We start from the raw sequence: 25,625 nt of genomic DNA, 5'->3' as shown, positions 1-25,625 counted from the left end.
GCGCCGCGGCTGCACGTGTGCGGGGCCGCGCGCCCGGGCCCCCTGCACCCGGCCGGGGGGCGCCCCCTCCCCAGGCCCGGGCGCAGCTGGCAGCGGCCCCCGCCCGCAGCCCCGCGCGGCTGGAGGGAAGCGCTCCATTATTCATTATTTACGAGCGTTAATAGGTTTGAGGCACGGGGGGGTGGGGGCTAGGGCGCCGTGGGGACCGCGGCCTTAGGGGAAGGGGTGGGGAGGGCGGGGGCGGGGCCGCGGCGCGGGCCGCGGGGAAAAGGTCCCCGCCTCGGCCCCGGCGTTCCGGGCGCACCTCCGCCCGCCGCCTGCTCGCAGCCGGGTGCGGGGGCTGCGCCGCGCGCCGGGAGGGAAGCGCGGCCCTTTTGATTGTGCCCCTCGGCCTCTGTCCTCCGCGTCCTCGCCCTTTCCGAGGCGCAGGGAGGGGGCTGCGGGCCGTACGCCCCGCCCTGCGCGCCCCTCGCGGCCGCCGCCGCGTCCCCGACGCAGCCCGGGCCTCATTTATCATCATCTTTGGTCAAGTGGAGTGTGCAAGGAACAGCTGCTTCACTCGGCTGACTTCCGAGGGCGGATACAGCGGGAATCAGGGAGATGAATGATGGGGGCTGGGGGGGCAGAGCCCCCCGGGGTCCCAGCGCAGGCAGGAGGGAGGCGCGGAGCGTCCAGCGCCGCCTCCGCCTCGTGGCGAGCGCAGCGCCCCCTTCCTGTCTCTCCCGGCGCCTCCAATTACCGCGGATCGCGGACGGGGGGCGCCCCGGGAGGGGGCCGGGCTCGGAGAGGCACCCCTCGCCCGCGGAGGACGGGCGGGCGCGCTGCTGGCGGAGCCCGAGGTCGCCGTGACCTTGCTGGGGTCAGCGGGCTGGGCTGCGGAGGAGGCGGCGCGGCGTCTTTGGTGGCGCTTTCCGGATTGGCGCAGAGGCCGGGAAACCGGGCGGGGGCGAGCGGGGGTGTGAGGGGGGAACACAAATAGAAGGTGAAATTTTACCTGCCCCTGAGGGAGTCCTGCGGATTTTCTCCCGGCAGCAGCAGGCGCTCTGCCTTTGTCTTACACGGCTGAAACATCTGTTGCAGAGGGGCGGTGAGGCCGCAAACAACCCCCGCACACCCTGCGCGGCTCCCCCATCCCCAGCTCGGCCCTCGCCGGGCTCCCGGACTCGCGGCACCGAGTTAACCCTGCTCGCGCTGGGGCGCCCGCCCGGCAGCCCCCTGCCGCAGTACGCGCCTCCGCGTGGGGCTCCCTGCCCCCGGCCTCGGAGTGGCTTCTCGCGGGGGGTGCCCACGGCCCTCCCCCCACTTGCAGCGGCCGCGTGGTAGCCAGCGGGGGCGGGGGGGCGGTAGCGGAAAGGGTTAATGGCCTCGTCGCAGACCCTAATTGTCAGACCTGGGCCCCGCTTCGTTTCAATTACCCTAAGTAGAGACTGAATGCGCAATTAACGAAGTCAGCTTGCCAACTGGAAAGCCGTCCCCGCTTTCACATTGAGCAGAATACTCCACCAGCTGACTTGGACTAAGCAATTTCCTCCTCTCTCCCTTTCTCTCTCTCTCTCTCCCAACCCCCCTCCCTCCTTTTCTCTCTCCTTAATAATAAAATTATACCAAGCAGTTTGCGGTGTGGCAGGCGGCCAGAAAAGCGTTTCTTTAAACGCCGCCGTCTCACAATTAGGCAGCAAGAGGATTTGACACGCCGTGGCGGCCTGACAGGCGGCTTCCTCCCCTGGGGGCTGGGGGGAGGGGGGGCGCCAATTCCCTGGCTCCCCCAGGTGGAACGGTGCTGGGAGGGGCTGGCTTGCCGAGCCTCCCCGACTGTCAGGATGCTGCGCAGAGGGGGTGTCAAAGGCAGGGAAGGGAGGGGTTGTTCGCCGCCCAGGCTGGGGAAGAGGGGGAACATTCCCTGGCTCCTCCGGGAAGCTGGGGTGTCCGACGGGAGGACCTTGACCCCTCCCCCTTTTGGCTTCCAGCTCGGAGTTCATTTTCTGGTTGACCAAGGGGGCCCAGAGCTGTAGAGGGATCTCGGCCCTGCTGGGCCTCCTGGACAAGTCACTGTCCCTCTCTGGGCTTCTGTTAATCCCTCTGCAAAACGAGGGGGAAGTTTGACCTAGTCTGCTCTGTAGCAGGTGGCGTCTGGTGGCTCTCTGCTGGCAGCTGGCCCTGTGGGCGGAAGGCCGAGGGAGGTGTACGCAGCACCAGATCGGAAGCAAGCCGGGGACCCCTCTCCAGCCTGGGCCACAGACTGCTGGGCCCCAAAGGCATGGAGGAGACTGCTGGCCCCCCAGCAGCCGTACAGGCAGCTAACAAATTGGGGTGACTTTGCAGGATTGCCAGGGATTGGTGTCACGAGATCAGAGGGCGTCTGACCATTGGCAGCCCGGCCCCTGAGGGGGGGAGGGGGGATAAGTGCAGGGGCCCCACTTGTTCTGTCCTGCCTCCAGCCTCAGTCAGGCCGCTCCTTCCGTCCGGTGGGCCCTCACCCTTCCACACATAATTACACCCTCCTGCCAGCCTCCCCTGACCACCTCCACTCCCCACCCCGCAGCCTCCTGGGTGTTTGTCAGCCTCAGGAGGGCAGGGGCCCTGCTGCTTTTTCCTCTCTATCCTCAGCACCCAACTCCACCCCACCTCACCTGGCTGTAAGCTGCACAGAAATGGCTTGACGAGGGAGGGGCTGTGACGCAGGGAGTATGTGGAGGACAGAGTGGAAGCCTGGCCGTTCCTTCCTGATTGGCTACTGCACGTGTCCTGGCTGTCATCGTCGGGCTTCTCTTTGGGCCGCATCCCTTAGAGCTGCGGGAGATTAAATGAGGCACCCAAGCCAGCACTGAGCCCCTCCCCCATCCCATCTGCCCAGCCATCCAGGCAATATTTAATGGGCGCCTCGTGGGGACAGTTCCTACGCTTAAGGCATAGGACCAAACAGATGAAGAAGCCCCTGCCCTCATCAGGCTACATTCTGCCCAGGCAGGCACAGGTAAAGCAGCTCATTATACCATTAATTATGTAATTACCACTGTGATAAGTGCCACCAAGGAGCCCTGCAGGGACCCAGCAAGTGGGGGGGGGGCAGCAGGGTCTCATCTGGTGCCTGGGGTGGAATGCTCTGAAGGTTATTACCATCCCTGGGGTCCCCAGGCCTCCTGCCTCCCAGCCCTTGCAGCTCCCCCACCTCAGTGCACCCCTGAATTTCACCTTCCCTCAGGGCCCCAGCCGCTCGCCTTGCCTCCTTCCCTGAGCCCTGGTTCGTGCTGGTCTCGGGACTTCTCACAGGGCCCAGGGAAGGTTCTGGGTGCTCCCCCTCCTCCCCGTTCTCATTCCTTCACACTGAGCGCTGGCCTGTGCCATGACCGCCTGCCAGGTGCCCAAACTCCGCTCCTGACCGGCCCGGCTCTGCCCTTGCGAAGGTCCGCGTGCGCCAGTTGCATCAGCATGTGACCCCCGGGAGCTTGTAAGGAGCTGCAGCCCACGGACGGGGGGCCCTCTTCGGCTCTGGGGTGTTAAACTTTTTACTTGGTCGATAACATTTAATAAAATGAGAGACTTCCCTTTTATTAAAAACAACAACAATTCCAAAGTTCTGGCACCCTCCATCCTACGAGACAGCAGCTGTCTGCTGGAGTTCAGGGGGCCCCCTCACTTTATTTGGGACCGGGGGCCCTCAGCGTGCCTTCGTCCCCACCTGCTAGCTTCCCTCAGGTGCTTTGCCTGCCAGGCCCGAAGGAGCTTCTTCGCCAAATGAATGAGCGGTTGTGGCAGTAAGCCCCCCATGCCCACCCGGTTGTTCTCTTCGATGCCATCGACGGCTGGTTCTGGATATTTCCATAGGGTTAATGTGACCCTGACACATTATTCATTCAATACGTATTTATTGTTCGGGGATATGGGGATGGAGCTGTGAACAAAAGCCAAAACGCCTGCTCTCGGGGAACTGTAGTTGTAAAGAGGAGAGACCAGCCGGAAAGCCAGCCGGCCACGTGGCTTATGACGAGGAGGTGAGCACTTGATAGAAGTAGGGGAGGAGGCGTGCAAGGGGTGCTCTTCCAAGCACGGCGGCCAGGGAGGGGTCCCCGGGAAGGTGACATGAGCGAAGTCTTGTAGGAGCCGAGGGAGCAAGGCGTGCGGAGGTCGGAATGGTCTTCCCAGCACAGGAAGCGGCAGGACAGCCACTAGCTGATGAAGCCACTTCCGCAGGCAAGTCAGGGTCCCTTGGGGCACGCGGGGTGGCCCTCAAGGACAGGCCAGGGTGAGAGGTTGGGCTCTCTCTCACCTTTTCCTGCCCTCAGAGCCAGCGGACACGCAGATCCCGTCTCGTCCACATTGCTCGGCTGCACGGGTGCGTGCTGGGCCAGGAACTGCTGGGGTTTGACGGGGAGGATCACAGAGCAGACCCAGAGCCCCCCGCCACCCCGTGGGTCCCTTCAGATAACTCCCATGGCAGCCTCTGAGCCAGCCCGTTGTTTTGCTGCCCCGGGGTCCCTGAATGTGTGGGCCACCAGACCCCAGCCCTCCCAGCCTGTGACATCTCAGCAGTCAGGAGCCGTCCCCCCTTCTTCTTGTCCTCATTTTGACAGCGAGGGGGAGAGGTGGTGATTTCTTTTTTGTTGAATGGTGAATAAAATGATCTAAAAACAATCACTGTCCACAAGAGACTGGTAAGTATGGAGCTGATAATAGGTGAGTCTCCCCCCCACCCCACTCCAGGGGGGGCTCTGGAATGCCAACAGCGGGGGACAGCTGGCTGGCCACCTGGACTCCAGGGCCCCTCCGGCTCAGACAGCCCAGGTCGGGGGGCCTGGTGGGGGGCCCGGTGACCACCGCATCCCAGAAACTGCGCTCTGGGGCAGTGGGGTGTGGCTGTGGAGTGGGGCTCAGTTTAGAAGTCAGGCACCCAAGCGGAGATCTGGGTCCTATTGCCCAGTCGCTGGGCTGTGGGACTCCCGCAGGTTACTCCTCCCGGAAATGGTGTTGTGGCTTCCTAAGTGGGCCTGGCACTTCCAGAAACTAGCGCAGTCCATGCTCCACACACCCTGCGATGCCCCAGGGGCGCGGCGTCCTCCTGGTGGTTAGACCCTGAGGACAGGAACTTTACGGGCCTTAGGGGGGGTCTCTGGGGCCTTGGAGGAGACAGCATTGGTGGGCTGCAGGAGAAGGCTTTCCAGACATCTGGAGAGTCCAGAAGCCTCAGCTCCCCATTCAGACTTCCTCCAAAGAGCCCCGAGATCCCACCTCACCGGGGGTTCCTAGCCTCAGAGACAGAGCCTGGCTGGGGGCCCGCCCCACATCTGGAGAGCGTATGAGGAGGTCTTGCGGTGTCTTGCCCTTCTCACCCCGTACCTTGCCTCTGAGTATGTAGGACCTCCAGCCCCCTGGTCCTCCCACCCGAGGCCCTGCAGAGGCAGATGCTGGACTCCCGTGGAGTTCTCCCATGGAGCGTGCACGGGTGCCCATGAATGAGGAGGGGTGCGTGTCAGGTGTGTTAAGGGTGCTGCCAAACGGGGTGGTCTTGAGAGGCCTTCCTTTGAGGTGGGGGCTGCCTTGTTCTCTGGGATTCTTTATGCCCCAGGATGGGCCCCCGTCTGCCCCAAGCAGGGCTCTCCCCGCTGGCTCGGGTCCCTCCCTCCCCACTAGCCCTTAGGCCAAGGACCCTAACCTGTCCCTGGGACCTGCAGGAACTGGTTGTCTGGCTTGTGCACTCCTTGGAAACTCATCCCTTCCCCTATTCAAGCCAGGCCCTTAGGGTTCAAAGTAGGCCCCACAGGACGGCAGGAAAGCTGGCTACTGATTCATGATTTTCATCAACGTTCCCTACTTAGTATTCATCGCCCACCACAGACGGGGAGGCTCAGGGTGGTCCTACCTTCCTCACTCCTCACTGGACACCCCTGGCCCCATCCCCAGCCTCCTGACCCAGGTAACCTTCTCCTTCTTCCTAGTTCCACGCCTTGAGTGGGTTGGGTTTTTGCATTTGTCCCCGCAGCTACAAATCAGGAAACGGGGTCATAAAACAACCTTGGGTAAGTGGGTGGGATGGAACCAGTGGCCTCAGCCGCTGCTGGGAACTGAAAGCTTCCTTCTCTCTCCCTCCTCTCCCTTCCTTCCTCCCTCTCTCTTCCTCCCCATCTCCCACCCTGCCCCTCTCCCAGCACCCCTGTCTCTCAGGAAAACCTCCAGCTACAGCCTCCCAGCTGGGCTCCACCAGGGTCCCCTATGGGAACTGTGGGAGCTCTGGCCCACCCTGTGCCCATTTCCCAGACTCGGGGCACTGGAGGGTCAGTGGGCCCAGGGACCTCTCTCTGAGGCTGTCCAGGCAGGGACAGCAGTTACCTGGGTGATAGCAGGTGGCCAGGGACCACCACCGCTCACGAGTGGACCTCCCTGAGGTGGGTCCGGCCCCCCGAATAAGAGGGGGGTCCTAGCCTGGCCTTCAGGGCCTCAGAGGTTGCAGAGGGGACCTCTGCCCTCCCCTTCCGGCACCTTCTTGCTGCCACACTCCAAGATGCCTTCCTCTAGGTGGGAGTTCTTGGTGTGGGGTCCAGGGAAGGGAACGTGCGCCCTTGGTCTGGTCATCCAGCAAAAGGAACTTCACTGTGGGTGGGCTCGAATGTTGGTCTCTTGCTCTCTGAACCTCACCTTGTTTCTCTGGAAGGACAGAATACTCAAAGTGTTAACTGTGCAGAGTAAGCACTCCGGCCAATGCCAAGGGTGCCCCTCCCCAGTGCCTTTGCCGGGAGGGCAGAGGGCTAGGCTCATCATGCCCCCCCCCCACCCCCACTTCCTGGCTGTGTAGATGGAGGGAGAGCGGCAGGGAGTGTCCCTCTGGGAGCCTGCTCTGCTCCCTCGGCCCAGGGGCCTGGGAAGACTACCTTCCAGGAGTGGTCATAAGGGACTTCTGTCCTAAGCATCCTATCTGGTGCCTAGAGGACACTCAAGGCCGACTTCCTCCCTCCCCTCAAGAACTTCAGAGATCAGGCCTTGACCCAGGGTCCGCAAGAAGGCGGTGGGGGAAGCAAGGATGGGGAGGCTGGACTGGACCCGAAGGAGCCCCGTGAGGATGTATTGGGGGGTGCCCTCCCTGACCCCCACCCCTTCTCCCTCCAGCTGAACTCACTAAGGCCAAACCCTGCTCTGTCCCCCTCTGCCCCCTCCTCCCCTCCCCAGGTTCAGAGGTCACCATCTCTGCCAAAGGGGCCCCCTCCTGCTGCCACCCACCCCTGCTTGCTGCCTGCCTCTCTCCCCCTCCTTGTCCTGTCCTAGTGCTCTTGAAAAGTAATCATAATCATAATAATTAATAACAACAGAGCCTGTGGCAGGCCTGAGGCAGCTCTTAAAGAGGCAGAGCCCCATTTTCTCCTGGCAGAGCTGGCGGACCTCGTTGGCTCCCGGCTTTGATGCCATGCCTTTGTTCCTGCAACCCTCCCTCTCCCCCCTCCCGCCGCCTGGGGTTGGAGGGTGGTGTTGGGGTGAGCATTTTTGCCTGCGTTCTCCATCAGGCACTGGGCTTCTCGTATTTTAATTGAACTGTCTTTTCTTAGAGATAGATGCTTTCACCGCATCCAGCTGCTCGTGGGTATTGGGAAACCCGCCTTTAATGCAGCTCGGCTAAATTAAAAGACGCAGCAGCTGGACTGATTAAAGGAGGGGGGGAGGACACTGGTCATAGCACTCGCTCTTTTTAAGTAATGTTTCTGGGAATGCATTTTGGAGAATGTGAAGAAAAATAAAAAATAAGAAAAAAAAAGCTGTAGAAATGTTAATGATATCCAGCAGGAAATGGGAGCGATCTGGGGCTAATAAAAGCCGAAATGTAATTTGTGTAGATATACGAGGCTGCGACTCCGGAGCGGGCCTGGGTTTGCGCATTCCGGGCTCCTAAACGCCGGCCGGGGACAGAGGCGGAGTGCGGCCGAGCTCCGGAGCAGGCCTTCCTGGCCGGGGGCGCTGCTGACCCCGCCTGCCAGCCTGTGACACCCTAATAAAAGTGACTTCCACTGCCCACTGCCAGCCGGGGGGTGTGCGTCACGGGGCCCGCTGGCTTTGACGAGCCTGGTGGGCTGGGGCTTACCTCGCGCGACACGGGTCCCCTCTCGCAGCAGCCCCGGGCGCATCTCTCCCTGAGTCAGGGTCAGCTGACTGCCGAGGTCGGGGGAGGTGGGCCCGGGCTGTGCTAACAGGGCTCCTGGGGGCTTCTGGTTGCCCTGGATTTGCCCTGCTCAGCTGGATGGAGCCCCTCCCCTGGCCCCCTCCCTGGTCAGCCCCAGTACTGCAAAAGGCATGTAAGTGGGATCCAGGCAGAGAATACAGGAGTGAGCTGGACCTCCTGGGGGAGCCCCCCATCCCCCCACTCCCCATCTCTGTCCTCTTTCTCACGTCTGTGTGTCTGTCTCTCCTCTGTACCTCTTTATTCCTTTCTGGTCTCTCCTATGTAACCCTGGAATCTTGTGGCCTGACGCAGGCCACCCCTTTCCTCTTTCGCTGTTGGGAATGGCTGGGAACTGGACCGTCCCCGGGGCCCTCCTGGGGGCCCGGGCCTTTCTTTCTGCCTCTTGGTTGTGGGTAAATCCTGATCCCCCCACGGCCTCTGGCTGACTGCCAGACTCCTCGATGTGATTTCTCCTGAGGCTGGAACATTCCTTGCTCCTCCCCCCTCCTTTGAGGGCCTTCTGGGGTGACCTGGCCCCCACTTAGGGGGACCTTTAGCCTGGACGCTGCAGGCCAGCCTGGTTTGTGAATCCAGTTGCTCTGTCCTGAAGGGCCCACCCCTTCTCGGGGTCATTTCCTGATCCGAGATCCTGCTTTGGGGCTGCTTAGACCTCGCCAGGGGCCCCGAGCCCCTGAAATCATAAACAGATGGGCTCTTGGCCTGGAGTGCCCTGGCGCTGACCCTGGGAGATAGAGACGGGAGGGGCCGACCAGGAGGGCCGGGGCTGCCTCACACCCAGCTGTGGGGCGCTCCTCTGTGGCCAAGGGACTGCGGCTCTGTCCCCCATTAGCATGCACTCCCTCACTCTGGGCCACGTAATCTGTTTACGCACCTATGATATCAAAAACAGGAGGCAGGTGCTGCTGTCCTGCGTTACTGGGAGTCAGAGAAGGGGACGTTTTATGCCTACAATGGCTCCACAGCCCCTAATCGACGTCTGCTAGGAGGAACAGACACATTCCAGATGGCATGGCAGTGATAGAAGAGGTGTGTGTGTGCACGCGTGCGTGTGTGTGCCTGTGTGTGTGTGTGTGTGTGTGTGTACGCGGGCTCTCCGCAGGCCTCGGTGAGTGGCTCCTGTGGGCAGGGCAGACCTTCCCTGGTCCCTGCATGGCCCGGTCGCACTCAAACATTGCCGCACTGGGACTCGATTGCAGGACCCGGCTGGCCCCTGGGGGATAGGGGAGCGGGAATCGCTGGGCTAAATGCTTCTGCTGGCAGGGAAGCGCTGGGAGTGGTGGGTGGGGTGGAGGGGAGGAGCTGGGCCGGAGCGGGGTTGGGGGGGGCGGCCCGGTGGCTCGGGGCGGTGGGTCCGTGTCTCCCCGCCGCGGTGGCCATCCTTGGCCCGGCTCAGCTGGCCGCGGGGCCCGTGTTGGGGCGGGAATTACAGAGCACACCTCCCTGACACAGAAGTTGTTGATATGTCCACAGCTGGTGGGGAGGCTCAGGCAAAGGGAAGACCATTAAGAGCTGCAGGGGAGAGGGCAGGGCGGGAGAGGGGTGGGAGGCAGGCTTTCCAAGGGGAAGGGAAATGGCCCGTCTGAATCGCTCTCCCTCTCCTCCTCCCCTCCCCGCCCTCCCTCTCTCCCTTTCTCTTTTCACAGATAACCAGCCCGAGTCATGCAGTCTTTTCGAGAAAGGTGTGGTTTCCATGGCAAACAACAGAACTACCAGCAGACCTCACAGGAGACATCTCGCCTGGAGAATTACAGACAGCCGAGCCAGGCCGGGCTGAGCTGCGACCGGCAGCGGCTGCTGGCCAAGGACTATTATAACCCGCAGCCCTACCCGGCCTACGAGGGCGGCGCCGGCACGCCCGCCGGCACGGCGCGGGGCAGCAAGGGCCTGGCCTCGCAGCAGTCCCTGCAGGCCCGGCCGGCCTTCTCGGGCTACAGCGTGCAGGACAGCAGCCCGTACCCTGGCCGCTACTCGGGCGAGGAGAGCCTGCAGGCCTGGGGGGCCCCCCAGCCGCCGCCCCCACAGCCGCAGCCCCTGCCAGGGGGCGTGGGCAAATATGATGACAGCTTGATGAAGAAGGCCGCCGTGCCCCCCGGCAGGCAGTACCCAGAGCAGGGCGCCCAGCTGCCCTTCCGGACTCACGCCCTGCACGTCCAGCAGCAGCTGCCACAGCCCCAGCAGCCCCTGGCGTACCCCAAACTCCAAAGGCAGAAACTGCAGAACGACATGGCCTCCCCCCTGCCCTTCCCCCAGGGCGGCCACTTCCCCCAGCATTCACAGTCTTTCCCCTCTTCCTCCACCTATTCCTCCAGCGCCCAGGGCGCCCAGGGCAGCGGCGGGAGCCAGGGGGCCCACTCCTACAAGAGCTGCACCGCGCCGTCCGCCCAGCCCCACGACAGGCCGCTGACGGCCAACGCCAGCCTGGCCCCGGGGCAGCGGGTCCAGAACCTTCACGCCTACCAGTCCAGCCGCCTTGGCTACGACCAACAGAAGCAGCAGCAGCAGCAGGCCCTTCAGAGCCGGCACCATGCCCAGGAAACCCTCCATTACCAAAACCTCGCCAAGTACCAACACTACGGGCAGCAGGGCCCGGGCTACTGCCCGCCCGACGCGGCCGTCAGGACTCCGGAGCAGTACTACCAGACCTTCAGCCCCAGCTCCAGCCACTCGCCCGCACGCTCCGTGGGCCGCTCGCCCTCCTACAGCTCCACCCCGTCGCCGCTGATGCCAAACCTAGAGAACTTTCCCTACAACCAGCAGCCGCTCGGCACCGGGGCCTTCCCCGCGGGCATCACGGACCACAGCCACTTCATGCCCCTGCTCAACCCCTCCCCGACCGACGCCGCCGGCTCGGTGGACCCCCAGGCTGGCAACTGCAAGGCGCCCCCGAAGGACAAGCTCCCCGAGAACCTGCTGTCGGACCTCAGCCTGCAGAGCCTCACGGCCCTGACCTCGCAGGTGGAGAACATCTCCAACACGGTCCAGCAGCTGCTGCTCTCCAAGGCCGCCGTGCCGCAGAAGAAGGGCGCCAAGAACCTGGTGCCCAGGACCCCGGAGCAGCACCGCAGCCAGCACTGCAGCCCCGAGGGCAGCGGCTACTCGGCCGAGCCGGCGGGCACGCCGCTGTCCGAGCCGCTGAGCAGCACGCCGCAGTCCACGCACGCCGAGCCGCCGGAGGCCGACTACCTGAGCGGCTCCGAGGACCCGCTGGAGCGCAGCTTCCTCTACTGCAGCCAGGCGCGCGCCAGCCCCGCCAGGGTCAACAGCAACTCGAAGGCCAAGCCCGAGTCGGTGTCCACCTGCTCGGTGACCTCGCCCGACGACATGTCCACCAAGTCCGACGACTCCTTCCAGAGCCTGCACAGCAGCCTGCCGCTCGACAGCTTCTCCAAGTTCGTGGCGAGCGAGCGGGACTGCCCGCGGCTGCTGCTCAGCGCGCTGGCGCAGGAGGACCTGGCCTCCGAGATCCTCGGGCTGCAGGAGGCCATCGGCGAGAAGGCCGAGAAGGCCTGGGCCGAGGCGCCTGGCCTAGCCAAGGACGCCAGCAAACCTCCCTTCTCGCTGGAGAACCACAGCGCCTGCCTGGACTCCGTGGCCAAGAACGCGTGGCCGCGGCCGGGGGAGCCGGAGGCCCTGCCCGAGTCCTTGCAGCTGGACAAGGGTGGCAGTGCCAAGGACTTCAGCCCGGGGATGTTCGAAGACCCTTCTGTGGGCTTCGCCGCCCCGGACCCCAAGAAGACGACCGGTCCCCTCTCCTTTAGCACCAAGGCCACGCTCGGGGCCTCCACGTCGGACCCTGCCGTGGCAGCCTTCGACTGCTTCCCGGACACGACCACCGCCAGCTCGGCGGACGGCGCCAACCCCTTTGCCTGGCCCGAGGAGAACCTGGGGGATGCCTGTCCCCGGTGGGGCCTGCACCCCAGCGAGCTCACCAAGGGCCTGGAGCCGGGCGGGAAGGCCTCCGATGGCGTGGGCAAGGAGAATGCCCATGAGGTTTCGGCCTGCCCGGGCTTCCAGGAGGAGGAGCCCCCTGGGGAGAAGGCCACGGTGCCTCGGGACTCCGCACAGGAGGAGGCGGGCGGGGTGAAGGAGGAGGTGGGCGGGCTGCTGCAGTGCCCCGACGTGGGCAAGGCCGACCGCTGGCTGGAGGACAGCCGGCACTGCTGCTCCGCTGCCGACTTCGGGGACCTGCCCCTGCTGCCGCCTCCTGGCAGGAAAGAGGACCTGGAGGCAGAGGAGGAGTACTCCTCCCTGTGCGAGCTCCTGGGCAGCCCCGAGCAGAGGCCTGGCCTGCCGGACCCGCTGTCGCCGAAGGCCCCCCTGCTGTGCACCAAGGAGGAGGTGGTGGAGGTGCTGGACACCAAACCCGGCTGGGGCTCCCCGTGCCACCTGTCTGGCGACTCTGTCATTTTGCTGGGCCCCACCGTGGGCGCCGAGTCGAAGGTCCAGAGCTGGTTTGAGTCCTCCCTGTCCCACATGAAGCCGGGCGAGGAAGGCCCCGACGGGGTGCTGGCGCCCGGGGACTCCGCCACCCTGGCCCCAGATGCCTCCCTGGCCCAGAAGCCCAACAAGCCGGCCGTGCCCGAGGCGCCCATTGCTAAGAAAGAGCCCGTACCACGCGGCAAAAGCCTACGGAGCCGGCGGGTGCACCGGGGGCTGCCGGAGGCTGAGGACTCCCCGTGCCGGGCGCCCGTGCTGCCCAAGGATCTCTTGCTCCCCGAATCGTGCACCGGGCCCCCGCAGGGACAAATGGAAGGAGCGGGAGCCCCAGGTCGGGGGGCCTCGGAAGGGCTCCCCAGGATGTGCACGCGCTCCTTCACGGCCCTGAGCGAGCCCCGCACGCCTGGGCCCCCGGGCCTGACCACCACCCCAGCGCCCCCGGACAAACTGGGAGGCAAGCAGCGAGCCGCCTTCAAGTCTGGCAAGCGGGTGGGCAAGCCGTCCCCCAAGGCGGCCTCCAGCCCCAGTAACCCGGCCGCCCTGCCCGTGGCCTCAGACAGCAGCCCCATGGGCTCCAAGACCAAGGAGACAGACTCGCCCGGCACCCCGGGCAAGGACCAGCGCTCTATGATCCTGCGGTCCCGCACGAAAACCCAGGAGGCGTTCCACTCCAAGAGGCGGCGGCCCTCCGAGAGCCGCCTCCCCAACTGCCGGGCCACCAAGAAGCTGCTGGCCAACAACCACCTGCCTGCCTCGTTCAAGGTCTCGGGCAGCCCGCAGAAGGAGGGCAAGGCCACCCAGCGGGCACGGGTCCCCAAGCCGGGTGCAGGCAGCAAGCTCTCCGACCGGCCCCTCCACGCGCTCAAGAGGAAGTCGGCCTTCCTGGCGCCCGTCCCCACCAAGAAGCGGAACCTGGTTCTACGGAGCAGCAGCGGGGGGGACGTGAAGGAGGAGGGAGACGAGGACCCCTCCACCCTCTTCAAGAGGATGTCTTCGCCCAAGAAGGCCAAGCCCACCAAGGGCAACGGTGAGCCCGCCGTGAAGCCCCCGCCCCCGGAGACCCCCGACGCCTGCCTAAAGCTGGCCTCGCGGGCGGCCTTCCAGGGGGCCATGAAGACCAAGGTGCTTCCGCCCCGGAAAGGGAGGGGCCTGAAGCTGGAGGCCATTGTGCAGAAGATCACCTCGCCCAGCCTGAAGAAGTTGGCGTGCAAGGCGCCGGGGGCCCCTCCCAGTAACCCTCGGAGCCCCTCTCTCCCTGAGAAGGACCGTGGGCTCAAGAGTGCGGGGGGCAGCCCCATTGGGGCAGGAGAAGGTCTCTTAAATGTGGGCCCCGGGCAGAAGCTCCCGGCAGCTCCGGGGGCTGACCCGTTATGCAGAAATCCGACCAACAGATCCTTAAAAGGCAAACTCCTGAACAGTAAGAAACTATCCTCGACTGACTGTTTCAAAACTGAGGCCTTCATGTCCCCGGAGGCCCTGCTGCCCGGGGGGACCGCCTTGGCGCCTAAGAAGAGAAGCCGGAAAGGCAGGGCTGGAGCCCTCGGACTCCCCAAAGGTCCCCTGGAGAAGCGGCCCCATCTAGGCCCGGCTCTGCTCCTGACCCCCCGAGACAGGGCCAATGGCACTCAGGGGGGCGGTGAGGACAGCTCTGGTGGAGGAGGCAAGAAGCCAAAGACGGAGGAGCTGGGCCTGGCCTCCCAGTCCCCCGAGGGCCGGCCCTGCCAGCCCCAGACAAGGGGGCAGAAGCAGCCAGGCCATGCCAACTACAGCGGCTATTCCAAGCGAAAGCGCCTCACTCGGGGCCGGGCCAAGAACACCACCTCCTCACCCTGTAAGGGGCGTGCCAAGCGGCGGCGGCAGCAGCAGGTGCTGCCCCTGGATCCCGCCGAGCCTGAAATCCGCCTCAAGTACATTTCCTCATGCAAGCGGCTTCGAGCAGACAGCCGCACCCCGGCCTTCTCGCCCTTTGTGCGGGTGGAGAAGCGAGACGCGTTCACCACCATATGCACTGTGGTCAACTCCCCGGGGGAGGAGCCCAAGCCCCACAGGAAGCCTTCGTCCTCCACCTCCTCTTGCTCCTCATGCTCACTCTCCTTGGATGCGGCTGGGGCCTCCTTGGCCACACTCCCTGGAGGCTCCGTCCTGCAGCCACGGCCCTCCCTGCCCCTCTCCTCCACCATGCACCTGGGGCCCGTGGTCTCCAAGGCCCTGAGTACCTCTTGCCTCCTTTGCTGCCTCTGCCAAAACCCGGCCAACTTCAAGGACCTCGGGGACCTCTGTGGGCCCTACTACCCCGAACACTGCCTCCCCCAAAAGAAGCCAAAACTCAAGGAGAAGGTGCGGCCGGAGGGCCCCTGCGAGGAGGCCTCGCCGCCCCTCGAGAGAACACTCAAAGACCTCGAGTGCGCAGCCGCCGCGGCCCCTGGAAAGCCCCCGAGGCCCGAGGGCCCGGCCGACCCCGCCAAGCAGGGCTCGCTGCGCACCAGCGCCCGGGGCCTGTCCCGGAGGCTACAGAGTTGCTACTGTTGCGACGGTCGGGGGGACGGTGGCGAGGAGGCGGCCCCGGCCGACAAGAGCCGCAAGCATGAGTGCAGCAAGGAGCCGCCGGCCGAGCCTGGCGGGGACACCCAGGAGCACTGGGTGCATGAGGCCTGCGCCGTGTGGACGGGCGGGGTCTACCTGGTAGCCGGGAAGCTCTTTGGGCTGCAGGAGGCCATGAAGGTGGCCGTGGACATGGTAAGAGGCCGGCCCGGCTGGGGCGGGGAGCTCGGGGTCCTCAGGACAGGCAGGCAGGCCATCGGGAAGCCCCCTCGTCTTTGCCAGCGCCGCGGTTTGGGCCAAGCTTACCCGCCGTCTCAAATTCCTCACTGCGGAGTTTTGGGGTGCAGTGGAGGCCGAGGCGGGACACGCGCGCCCACCCCTGTCCCCGACTTCCCACTTCCGCCCCTCGGCCAGCCCGGCACCCGGCACACCCCTCCGGCCCCATCTTGTGCAATCAGCTGTCATGCCGGGGCCCCAGAGAACAGGCCGCCTCCCGGAAGGGAACATCAGGGTGGCCTAAAAACCAGGTTGCCCCCGTCCCAGTACCTACCTCCCTGTCCCCTTGGCCTCTGAGGTGGAGCTTGGGCTTAGGGAAAGAGCCTGTCCACACACGGTGGGTCGAGACGTGTCCCCTCGGGCAGGGTGGTCTGGGGACTTCTCCACAACGGTCCTAACGTGCTCCTTGAGGAACCCCAGGCCCTGAGGTCTGTGTGCAGGAACTCAGGCTGCCTTCTCGGTTCAGATCCCAGCACTGGCCCTCCCTCCCCGTGCGACTTGGGGCGTGGGCATGGTGCCGCTGCTCAGTGAGTTCATGCCCGGGAAGCTGCCCCCCGACAGTCCTCTGCTAGGACGAGGCACAGAGGCCCGGCCACGCTCACAAGGTGTTACGGCCAATCCAGCTACCAGGGGACTGTGCTGCTTGTGCTCCCTTCTGGGGGACGACCGGAATGAGCAGGGAGCTAGGACGGGGTGCTGGGGTCAGCAGTCTCTTCCTGCGGCCTGTGCTCTTGCCCATCCCCCCGCCAATGGCCACTCCTGTGCTGTGACACTCCCTCGCACTGCCACACCTCTTCTGCCCTCACCCCACCCACTCTGCCCGCCCCCAGGGCACGCCCCTTCCCACTGCCTGCATGTCCCCCCCCCCTCAGCCCCTGTGCCTGAGGGCCCCAGCCTCCTCTGGTTTCCTGTACCCACCTTCCACTGCCCTGGGGCATGGTGACAGACCTCTCCAGGCCCAGATGTCCTGCCCAGGGGCCTCCAGCCTGATTGAGGAAACCCCACCCCCGACAGGACACCTGCCATGTTCCGTTCTGTGCCTCTCCCTTCCTTCCTTCCTTCCTTCCTTCCTTCCTTCCTTCCTTCCTTCCTTCCTTCCTTCCCTCCCTCCCTCCCCCCCCCCCCCCCCCCCCGTCTCTCTCACTGGCTCCTGGCTCCTTCCCAGCCATCCTGAGATTGGCTCAAGTCTCATTAAAAAGTAATACCCTCAGATCACCAGTTCCCTCCTCCGACACACACGCCCCACCAGGCCCCCCCAGTCCACGGCCACCCCTGCCTCCATGGCTCTGGCCAGGCTGTACGGCTTCTCCATCCTCTGTGAGCCGGGGCCCGATCCCGTCTTTTCCATGGTTGTGGGCTAATCAGGCGTGGGCTAAGCTGCTCGCCTGCCCCAGCCTGTCCCGGGGGCCCTGATCTCACCTCCTGGATCTGCACTAGAGTCCTGCTGGACTGAGAAAAAAGCTGGGGGTCAGAGTGGCACCCTGCTTTCCTGCTGTCACGCAGCTGTTGAGCGCTGGGGCTGGAATTCCGCCCACACCCGGTCAGCCCATCTCTGCCTGCTGTGCCCTATGCCCAAAATGGCCTGGTAGCCTCCCACCCCTGCCCCCCCCCCCCCGGGAGGGTCAGGACAGGGGGCGGGGGGTGGGGTAGGACACACAGCAGCAGGCCTTCGCTGCTCCCCGGGCGCATCTTCCCCCAAGGCCGCTCAGATGGGATCTAAAAGGCCTGCCTGCCAGGGATGGTCCTGGGCCGGGCCAGGCTGGCCGCCAGGCTGTGAGCCTCAGAGGGGCCCACGAAAGCAGCGTCTCCTACCCGGAGGAGCAGACCATGCCCACAGAACACTCTGGAGAGACAGGCAGGCTCTGGGACTTCTGAGGGTCCCGGCTCCACGCCCTCCCCTCCTGCAGCCTAGGCCTCCTGTCCCCACCAGACCTCTACCCCCTTGGCAGCTTTGTGGCGGCCCGCTCCCTTGGAGACACGCAGACCCGGGTTCAAATCCCAGCTCTGCTGCGAGTGGGTTCTGTGACGCCAATGAGTCACTGCCCTCTGGGAGCCTCGGAAGGCCACACCCCGGTAGCAGGGTGGCAGGGTCACCTCCCCAGTGCACAGGAGAGGCCCTGTGCAGCAGGCTTCCCAGCCCCAGCACACCGGTTGGTACCTTGCCCTCACTCTCACTCTCTGGGGGCCGGAAGTTCTGTGGGGACCCTTAGGGACAGCGCTCTTTCTCCTCTGACCCTTCCTGAGACCCCCCACACAAACTGCTGTCCCTCGACCCTCCCATGCCCACCTCCTGGGACCTCAGTTTCTCCATCTGCCCAGAACCACGTGGACCCCATCTCCTATCCAGGGGAGGCCTGGCCATGGATGCCAAGGATGGCACTGGGGGTTACTAGGAAGCCCCTAGCAAGGGCTCAGACCCCCGTTTGGGCCCGTCCACCAGCCTGGGATCCTTGGGCAGGTTCACAGGCCCAGCTGGGGGAGCAGGGGGCCAGAGCCGGGGTGCTAGGCTCAGAAGGGCCCAAGGCCTCTGTCTCTCTGTACCTCGATTTCTTCGTGCCTGGAACGCCGCTCATTAGTTTTTTTGGGGGGGCCTCAGTGCAGGCGGGGTGGCATGAAAACACTCCTCTGGCTGTTCCCCTTTAACCAACAAAACGCCTGAGGGCTTGGCCCTGGTCTGGGCCCCTCACTCCCACTCCATCACCTCTTTGTGGGCCGGAAACTGAGGGACTGTTGGGCCGCAGAGCCCCAGAAGGTCTCAGCCTTGACCAGAAGGCAACTGCCCATCTAAAAGCATTTATGAAAACCTCATGTTCCAGAATATACCCAGCCCCACTCCCAGCTTGATGCCAGAGGGAGGTGGGGAAGGCCGCCTCACTGCTGGTCTGGCCCAGATGCTGGGGGTGGGGTCTCTCTTAGTTGTGCACCTGGGGTGGAGCCCACCCTGGCCCTGAGCAGTAGGGGTGGTGACGGCCAGCTCAGAGCCCAGCTCAGCTACTTGGGAGCTGTGTGTCCTCAGGCAGGTTACTCAGCCTCTCTGAGCTCTCCTCGGTAACCTGCGTAGAATTATGATAATATCGATATCTGCGGGTCTCGCTCTTCAGAGGGCTTTCTTGGGGTGGCCCAGCTGTCCCGGCCATGACCCTCTTCGGATAGCTGGGCCTCAGCAACTCTGCCTGTCCCCTCCTCCATGCACGTAGGGAGGGTGTGGGGCCCCTCAGAGTGGGGGGCCAGTTCCATTCGGGGCTCGTGTGGCTGCCAGAAAAGGTAGAAGATGATGCTTATTGCCTTCACGCTTGCCTGGAGTGGAGGCCTCAGTTTCACCATCTAGAAAGTGGGGCTCATGACAGGTCCCCCCCCCAGTGCTGCTGGAAGGAGCCCCGTGCCCTGCACGCAATCCCCGTCCTCCGCCGCCAGCGCCAGCTGGGAGCCACAGCCGTAGCGATGAGTGGTGTCCTGACTTCTTGTCGTCCGCTGGGCACACGGCGTCTGCCATTTGATCTTCATGACTGTCCCGTAGGGGGAGGCCCCGTCCCCCTTGCCCCGGTGGGGCCTGGGGAGTTCGGTGACCGGCTGCGGTCCCACAGCGCAGAATGGCAGAGCTGGGATGTGAACCCACGAGGCATTTATCCCAGAGGTTCCGCCACGACGTCAGCCGTCGGGGCACGCAGCCGCCTTCCAGTGGATCCCTGGGGACCCTTCGCGGGAAGGAGGTGGGGTCCAGGAGGGGCCTGGCTGCTGAGCTGCAGGCTCACCCCGTCTTCCCTCTCTCCTCACCAGGCCTGTTTCAGCTGCCAGGAAGCCGGGGCCACCATCGGGTGCTGCCAGAAAGGATGCACCCACACCTACCATTACCCGTGTGCCAGCGATGCGGGTAAGAGCCGGCCCCAGGGGACAGGAAGGCCCCGGAGGCTGCCCAGCGAAACAAAAAGCAAGGGAGGCAGAAGGAGATGAAGTTCCCACCTGCTGGCCACAGGCCCTAGTTGTAGGTGTGAAGCAGGGCCTGGGGGGCTGGAGGCAGGATAGGGCCTCCCCTGCTCCCCTCCCCCACTCCTCCGGTCTGGAACTGGGGTGACAGTTATCAATGTCCCTGCTTCTGGGTGGCAGAGCAGAGACCACTCCCAGCAGGCCCTCCCACCACCTGGGGACCCCCTCCTCCCCAGCTGGGCGCCTGCTGGCTCTGCCCTGGGCTGAAGCAACCCCCTCCCTGCACAAACCCCCCCCCCAGCCCGCTTGGTCCCAGGCCAGCAGCAGCCCCAGCTGAGCCACCCGCAGGAGCACACGCAGGACTGAGTGGTGACAGGTCCTTGGCCAGGGCTGGAGTGCTTGCCCTGTGCAGGGAGGGGCCGGCTGCCGCGGGCTGTGGGGCTGCTCACGGGCTCCACTTTCCGCTCTGCACAGCATGAGCCAGAGTTTAACGTGGACTCAGCCACTTAACCAGAGGGCTGCAGCCCTCCTTCTCCGGGGATTAAGGTAGCACCCACCCCGTGCCTGCTGCTGCACCTTTACAGACAGGCTGCCTTCCCCATGGCCACGCACAGCAGCATGGACAGACTTGGCCTGTCTGGCTCCACATCCCGTGCTCTCTCTCTCACCCCAATACTGTCCGGCCTCCTCGAGGCTCATCTGTGAGTGGGACAGACAGAAAAATCATGATCCTTGATCAGAGTTATGGAGACCAGACAGGGTGGAGAGTGTGTGCCGTGGGAGATCCGTCCTGTCTGAGCTGGGAGGGAATGCAGGAGGACTTCTCAGAGGAGGCGGCATTGGTGCCAGGCCCCATAAGGTCAGGGGAGGTGCGCAGCAGCTGGTTAGTGGGGGGACATACATACCAGGCTTGGAGCCATACAACTGTTCTGAATGAAGGATTCCCCATAGAGTAGGGATCTCTGTAGAGCCCCGGGGATTGCCACAGGAAGGGGGCCTGGAAGCCGCGAGGAGACGCTGGTCTCCCGCAGGAGAAGAGGCTTGCGGGTGCAGGGACCTCCTTGGCGCTGAATGCGCAGGCCTTAGGGGGAGGGGTGAGGAGCCTGACCTCCCACTTCACATTGGGAGGCAGGGGTGAGGCCCGACAGGGGTGAGGGGTGTGCCAAAGGGGTATGCTGCTCGGCCAGCTTGCGGACCCCACACCGCTCACTGGGAGGGCGGCCATGGTTGGCTGTCCAGTCAGCTCCACCCTGCTCCATGCCGTCTGTCCCACCCAGCGCTCCCCACAGTTGACCCCCGAGTTCCCCACACCGCCAGATTCACAGGCTGGCTGCCTCTTCTGCATGCGCGGAGCTGCGGAGCCACCTTGCAGAGGCCGCCGGTCCAGGGAGGGCCCAGGGAGGGCGCTCGGAGCAAATCTTCTGGCCATCTGTGTGCCACACATGGCTGCTTCCCTATGGACAGGTTGGGGAGCTGTCCCCAGCCGGGGCCAGGACAGAGACTCGCTGGCCGTCAGCCCCAGGGGTCGTCAGAGCGCAGGAGGGGGCAGCATGGGGGGGAGCGGGTGCCAGCACTTCGCAGCTGGCGGGGGGGAGAGGGGGTGGAGTCCTGGGCACTGGAGGAGGGACAGCCAGGGAAGCTGGGAGAACACGTGAGCCTGGCGCCCAGAAGGGAGGGCTGGCCAGGGCAGCTCTGGCCGGGCAGGAGGGGTGGAGGGCAGAGGAACTGAAGCAGGGGGCCGGGCAGGCCATCCCACGTTTGGCGGACGGGAGCCCCAGGCCTCGGTCAGCACTGAGCACCTACCCAAGCCCTGGGTCTGCCAAGCAGGGTCCGCGGGGCTGTCAGGTGCCAGGCTCTCGGACCGCAGGGCCCCCCTCTGCCCTTCCCTGCCGCCCTGGCCCGCTAACCCTGTCCATTCAGCCCCATTAAGGAGCAGCTCCCTGGGGCTAAGTGACTCGGAACGGCTGGCAGAAGCCAGCAAGGCCACGGGTCCTGTCCGAGCCTTTCCACAGTCAGGCAGCGGGGCCCCAGGTTCCCCAGCTGCAGACACCAGGGGCGGCAGCAGGAGGCGATGACCTGGCTCCTTCCTACGGTCCCCCTCTGCAGGGCCAGGGGGAGGCGGGGGGTGGCTGAGCAAGCTGCTTTGGGATGTGCTGACCTCCTGCCCTTTACTTGCGGACACCCAAGCCCTTGACCATGTGCAGGTGGCCTGGGGTTTGAGCTCAGTGTTCTTTGGAAGGTGTGAGTTCAGTCCCAGAGCCGCGTCTGGCTTGCGTGAGCAGAGGGAAGAGGAAAAACTGGTGATCTACCTCCGGCCCCTGGCCCGGAAGCACAGAAACTCAGGGGCGCTTTTCAGCCTGAGGCTCCCCAGCCTCTGGCAGGGGTGGGTCGGAAAAAAGGGGAGACAGCCGCAGTCCTGGAACCTTCCCAGCCCTGCTCCCGGGCCTGTCGATCTGCCCTTGCTTCCCCGCCCTGCCTACCAGCCACCACGCTGTCATGATGCCACGGCACAGAGCCACAGCGTGAGCAAGAGGAATGTGCTGGAAGGAGAGGACTTGCTTGGCCAGCTCAGGCCTCCGGCTATTTATGGGTTTGGGGTTTATTCAGAACAATGGCCAGCGGGGCATGAGAGGGAGGGGGGCTGAGCCCAGAAGGGGACTGGGGGGGTGGATGGGGACTCCTGGGGACAGAAGCCAGGGCCTCCGTAGGTGGCAGCAGGCAGTGGAGTGGGGACTCGCTGAGATAACAGTGCTCCCCTGGGCTCAGCCATCCTCTCTGTTCCCCCAGTGTGGCCAGTGCTGTGGGCACCCAAATACCTGCTGGGATTCTCCCAGATCCAAGACCTCAGTCTTGCCCATGCCCCCAGGTCCGCCTCCCCTTCTAGGCCCGTATCCTGAGAGCCTGTTCTGAGCCCCACACGTGCAGGGGGCTTATGTACCTTGCCCTCATCAGTCCCCATGATAGAGACAGAGTAGGTGGCGTAAGGCCCATTTTACAGATGTGGAGACCAGGGCTCAAAGAAGCAGCTGTTACTTGAATCCAGACCTGGGACCGCACCCCCCAGTCCATCAACCTGCTGGGCATCAAGGCCTTCTAGGGGCTGGGCATGCGTCCAGGGAAGAAGGCAAAGCAGGTGCATGGGGCAGAGACCATGAGCAAGTCACTGGTATATAGACCACAAGGGGAAGTGACAAGTGTGGCCAAGTGAAGCGAGGCAGGGGCAGGGGGAGAGCCGGGCATAGGGGGTCTGCTGTAGCTGGGGAGGCAGGGAAGTCCTTCCAGGTGACAAGAAGGCCTTTCTGGTGCGGGGAGAACAGGAACAGGCCAGTGGGGACGGAGGCAGATGGAGGCCAGTTCAGCCGTGATGGAGTTTAGACCCTGAAGAATTTCAAGCACGGCCCATTTTCCTTTTTGCGAAGAAGAAGCCCTGTAGCCTCGGGTCTCAGGGGCACTAGGCCCCCCTCCCCGCCTGGCCCCCTGAGGAGACGCCAGCAGCCAGTCTAACCATGCACACTTCTCTTTGGTGGCAGGTTGCATACTCATCGAAGAGAACTTTTCTTTGAAGTGTCCCAAACATAAGGTAGGTGACCAGGAGCCTTCCCTGGAGGGGGTCCGGGCTGGAGGAGAGCCCCTCCCCTTTCCCCACCCCCTGCCCTGCGGACCCTCAGCAGGGCCCAGCCCTACCTGTCCCCTCCAAAACCTTATTCGTGGTTTATCTGCAGCCTTTTGGGCAGGTTGGCACACGTTGGTCATAAAGACCGCCTGATAACGAGACAGGTCCTGAAGGAGGGAGCCATCCCGGGTGGGCTGCAGGAAGGGCGGGCAGGGGCACAGGACGATGGGCACGGAGGCAGGTGATGGTGGCAGCGTAGAGTAGAGAAAAGTTAGGGCCTAAGGTGAGGCCGGGTGCCCCCAGGAGAAGCTCCAGCCCAGGGCGGGCGAAGCGGGCAGGGGCGGAGCGTCACGCGGGGGCGGGGCCACGCCGGGAGGGGCGGGGCGGGGCTGGGGTTTATTATCGCCTCGCACGTGTCCACCGCCAGCAATAACTGGCGCTCGGGCGTGTCTTCTCCCGCAGAGGCTGCCGTTGTAATCCACCCCAACGGCCGGAGAAGCCGCTGAAGCCCGCCTACCCGCCCGCCGCCGAAGGAGAGGAGCCGCCTGCGCAGCCCCCAGGCCTTTGAGCTGCTCCCAGCGTGGGTCCAGAGCCAATCCTTGATCCGGACTCCGGATCTTGGATCTGGCCGCCTAGGGCTGAAACTTGCGGTCCCGGGTTGGGAAGAAAACACGTTCCGGAGCCGCCTGCTCCCGGAACAGGACGACACAGGGCGTTCCCGCCCACACACCTCCGGGCCAGGCTTGGAGAGGGGGAGCCCGCGGAGCGGCCAGACTCCTTGGGGCACCCAGGCTCCGGCGGGGATTGGAGACGCCTTTAGCCTGGGGACACCCTTCTCCCCTGGTAGTTCCAAGACGACGTGGCACACATTCCACGTGGGTGCTGCCGCCGCCGCAGCCGGCGTGGCTTGCAGCTGGGCGCCCTGGGGGTGGGGGTGGGGGTCCAAAGGGCCCTGGAAGTGGCCGAGAGCGGCTCCAGGCTCCGAGGCGGGGGGTGGGGGGGGTGGGGAGGGAGCCGAAGCCTTGCAAGGGAGGACTGGGCCGGCGGGGTAGGAGGCCGGAGGCTTTGGAAGGAACCTTTCGAATCGTGTCCTAGCGCCCTTCCCACCCACCCAGCCTCGGCCAACACTTTCGTGCGGTTTGGGCAGAGCCGGGGGAGTCCGGGACTCATGCGCAGGGGATGCGGGCTCCCCGGGTGTGGGCGGGACTCGGCCCCCCTTTGGCTTCTGTCGTCCCCTTTCCAGTCCTCTGCCCCACCTCTGGAGCGCCACCTGGGAACGCAAAGGAAAGGCGTGGCGACCAGAGCGCACCTCCGGGGGATGCGTGACCGTCCCTCTGCACGACCACCGGGCTCCAGGGACAGCAGCGCCCACCCGGCACGGGAGCAGAGACAGCGCTAGATTCGTGTACAAACCTGTGTACCCCTCTATATATATGTTACATAGAATGTATATATGTTGGGAACATGCTTCTCCCGTGTGTCGCCGCCGCCGTGCGTCGTGCGTCCCGCAGCACGGGGCCCTTGCGGGGAAGGGGGCTACAGCGATGCCTGCCTTCCCCACGCAGCCACCACCGGCCCAAGCCAGTCCCCGCCAGTCCGTCCGCCTGTCCGTCCGTGTCCTCAGCTCTGTCCACGCTTCGATAGGCCTGACGCAGCCCCCAGACTGGGGCCGCCCTAGCAACTTCCTGTACATATGACTGTAAAATGGTACACGTGTGTATTATATCTGGCCTCGTTATACAGTGTATATATATGTATACATATACATATATATAATATATATGGAGACTGTAAATGTTAAGACGACTAGTGTTCTTATTAGTATATTGCTTCACACTGAAGATTGTGTGTATCGAGCTGTTTCTAAAAGATGTTTATTTTCCTTAAGAGTAAAAAACAGTCATTGCATTCAGAAAAAAAAAAAAGTCAATAAAGATACAACGATTGTTTTGGAAGTTTGCAGCCCGTGGATTCTAACCAGATTCCGCTGGGAGATGGGGGCCAGGCCTTAGGTGGGGGGTGGGGAAGGAATGGAAGGCACCAAGGGGCAGTCAAGGATTCTAGTCCTTACGGTTACTACAGGGACAGGAGACCAGCCCCTGCTGCGTGGACACCTACCCAGACCCCAGGCGGCCTCAGGGTCTCAGGTCGTGTGGGGGCCCGAATTCCCCAAGCGTGGGAGAGGGAGAACCCGGGACAGGGTGGGAAGATGAGACCAACAGCCCAGACAAATGGGGATACCAGGCTGTAGCTCGGATCACAACAGATCCTTAAGGACACGGAGTCATCCTCTCAGGTCACCCTGGGAACTGACAGGAGTAGAAGCAGGGAGGTGGGAAGGGACAGCTGAGACCACAAGAAGACCTGAAGGATTAAGGGTTTGATACAGCCCAACCGTGTAGCCCAGAAATTGGTGGAATCCAGGTCACCTGGAGGTCACTGTGACAGGCCTCCCACATCGAAGGGACAGTGTTGGTCCCTTTGGACTGATGGGAGTGGGAAACCTTTGTCTGGGTGCTGGGGTGGGAGGTGAGGGAGAGGCCCAAAGGACCCTGTCTTGTCCGCTAGTCTATTAGCTTAAGCACACACCCTCCTCCCCAAAGGAACAAAACCCAGATTATAAATAATTTCATCTTTTATTCTCTGTACAAAACTTCTCAACCTATGAAAATA

At 63.9% G+C, this 25,625-nt stretch overlaps 1 protein-coding gene across 3 annotated transcripts in view; it reads left to right on the top strand.

Moving 5' to 3' along the window:
* Positions 1-24,907, top strand: part of RAI1 (retinoic acid induced 1) — a 117,622-nt gene extending 92,715 nt beyond the window's left edge. For 2 of the 3 annotated variants that reach the window (XM_045778195.2, XM_087867688.1), the window contains 4 exons: positions 9,805-15,334; positions 19,193-19,286; positions 22,870-22,919; positions 23,415-24,907. In XM_045778195.2, coding sequence (XP_045634151.2) covers positions 9,821-15,334; positions 19,193-19,286; positions 22,870-22,919; positions 23,415-23,429 — 5,673 coding nt within the window. In that variant the 5' untranslated portion in view covers positions 9,805-9,820 and the 3' untranslated portion in view covers positions 23,430-24,907. Of the gene's footprint in view, positions 1-322; positions 9,188-9,804; positions 15,335-19,192; positions 19,287-22,869; positions 22,920-23,414 lie in introns of those variants that run through there. The other variant, XM_087867689.1, reaches the window with a different exon arrangement.
* The last annotated feature ends 718 nt before the right edge of the window (positions 24,908-25,625 follow it).

Source organism: Ursus americanus, chromosome 14, assembly GCF_024610735.1.
Source record: "Ursus americanus isolate L20-20 chromosome 14, mUrsAme1.1.p, whole genome shotgun sequence".
Lineage (NCBI taxonomy): Eukaryota > Metazoa > Chordata > Mammalia > Carnivora > Ursidae > Ursus > Ursus americanus.
This window is presented reverse-complemented; position numbering and strand designations above follow the sequence as displayed.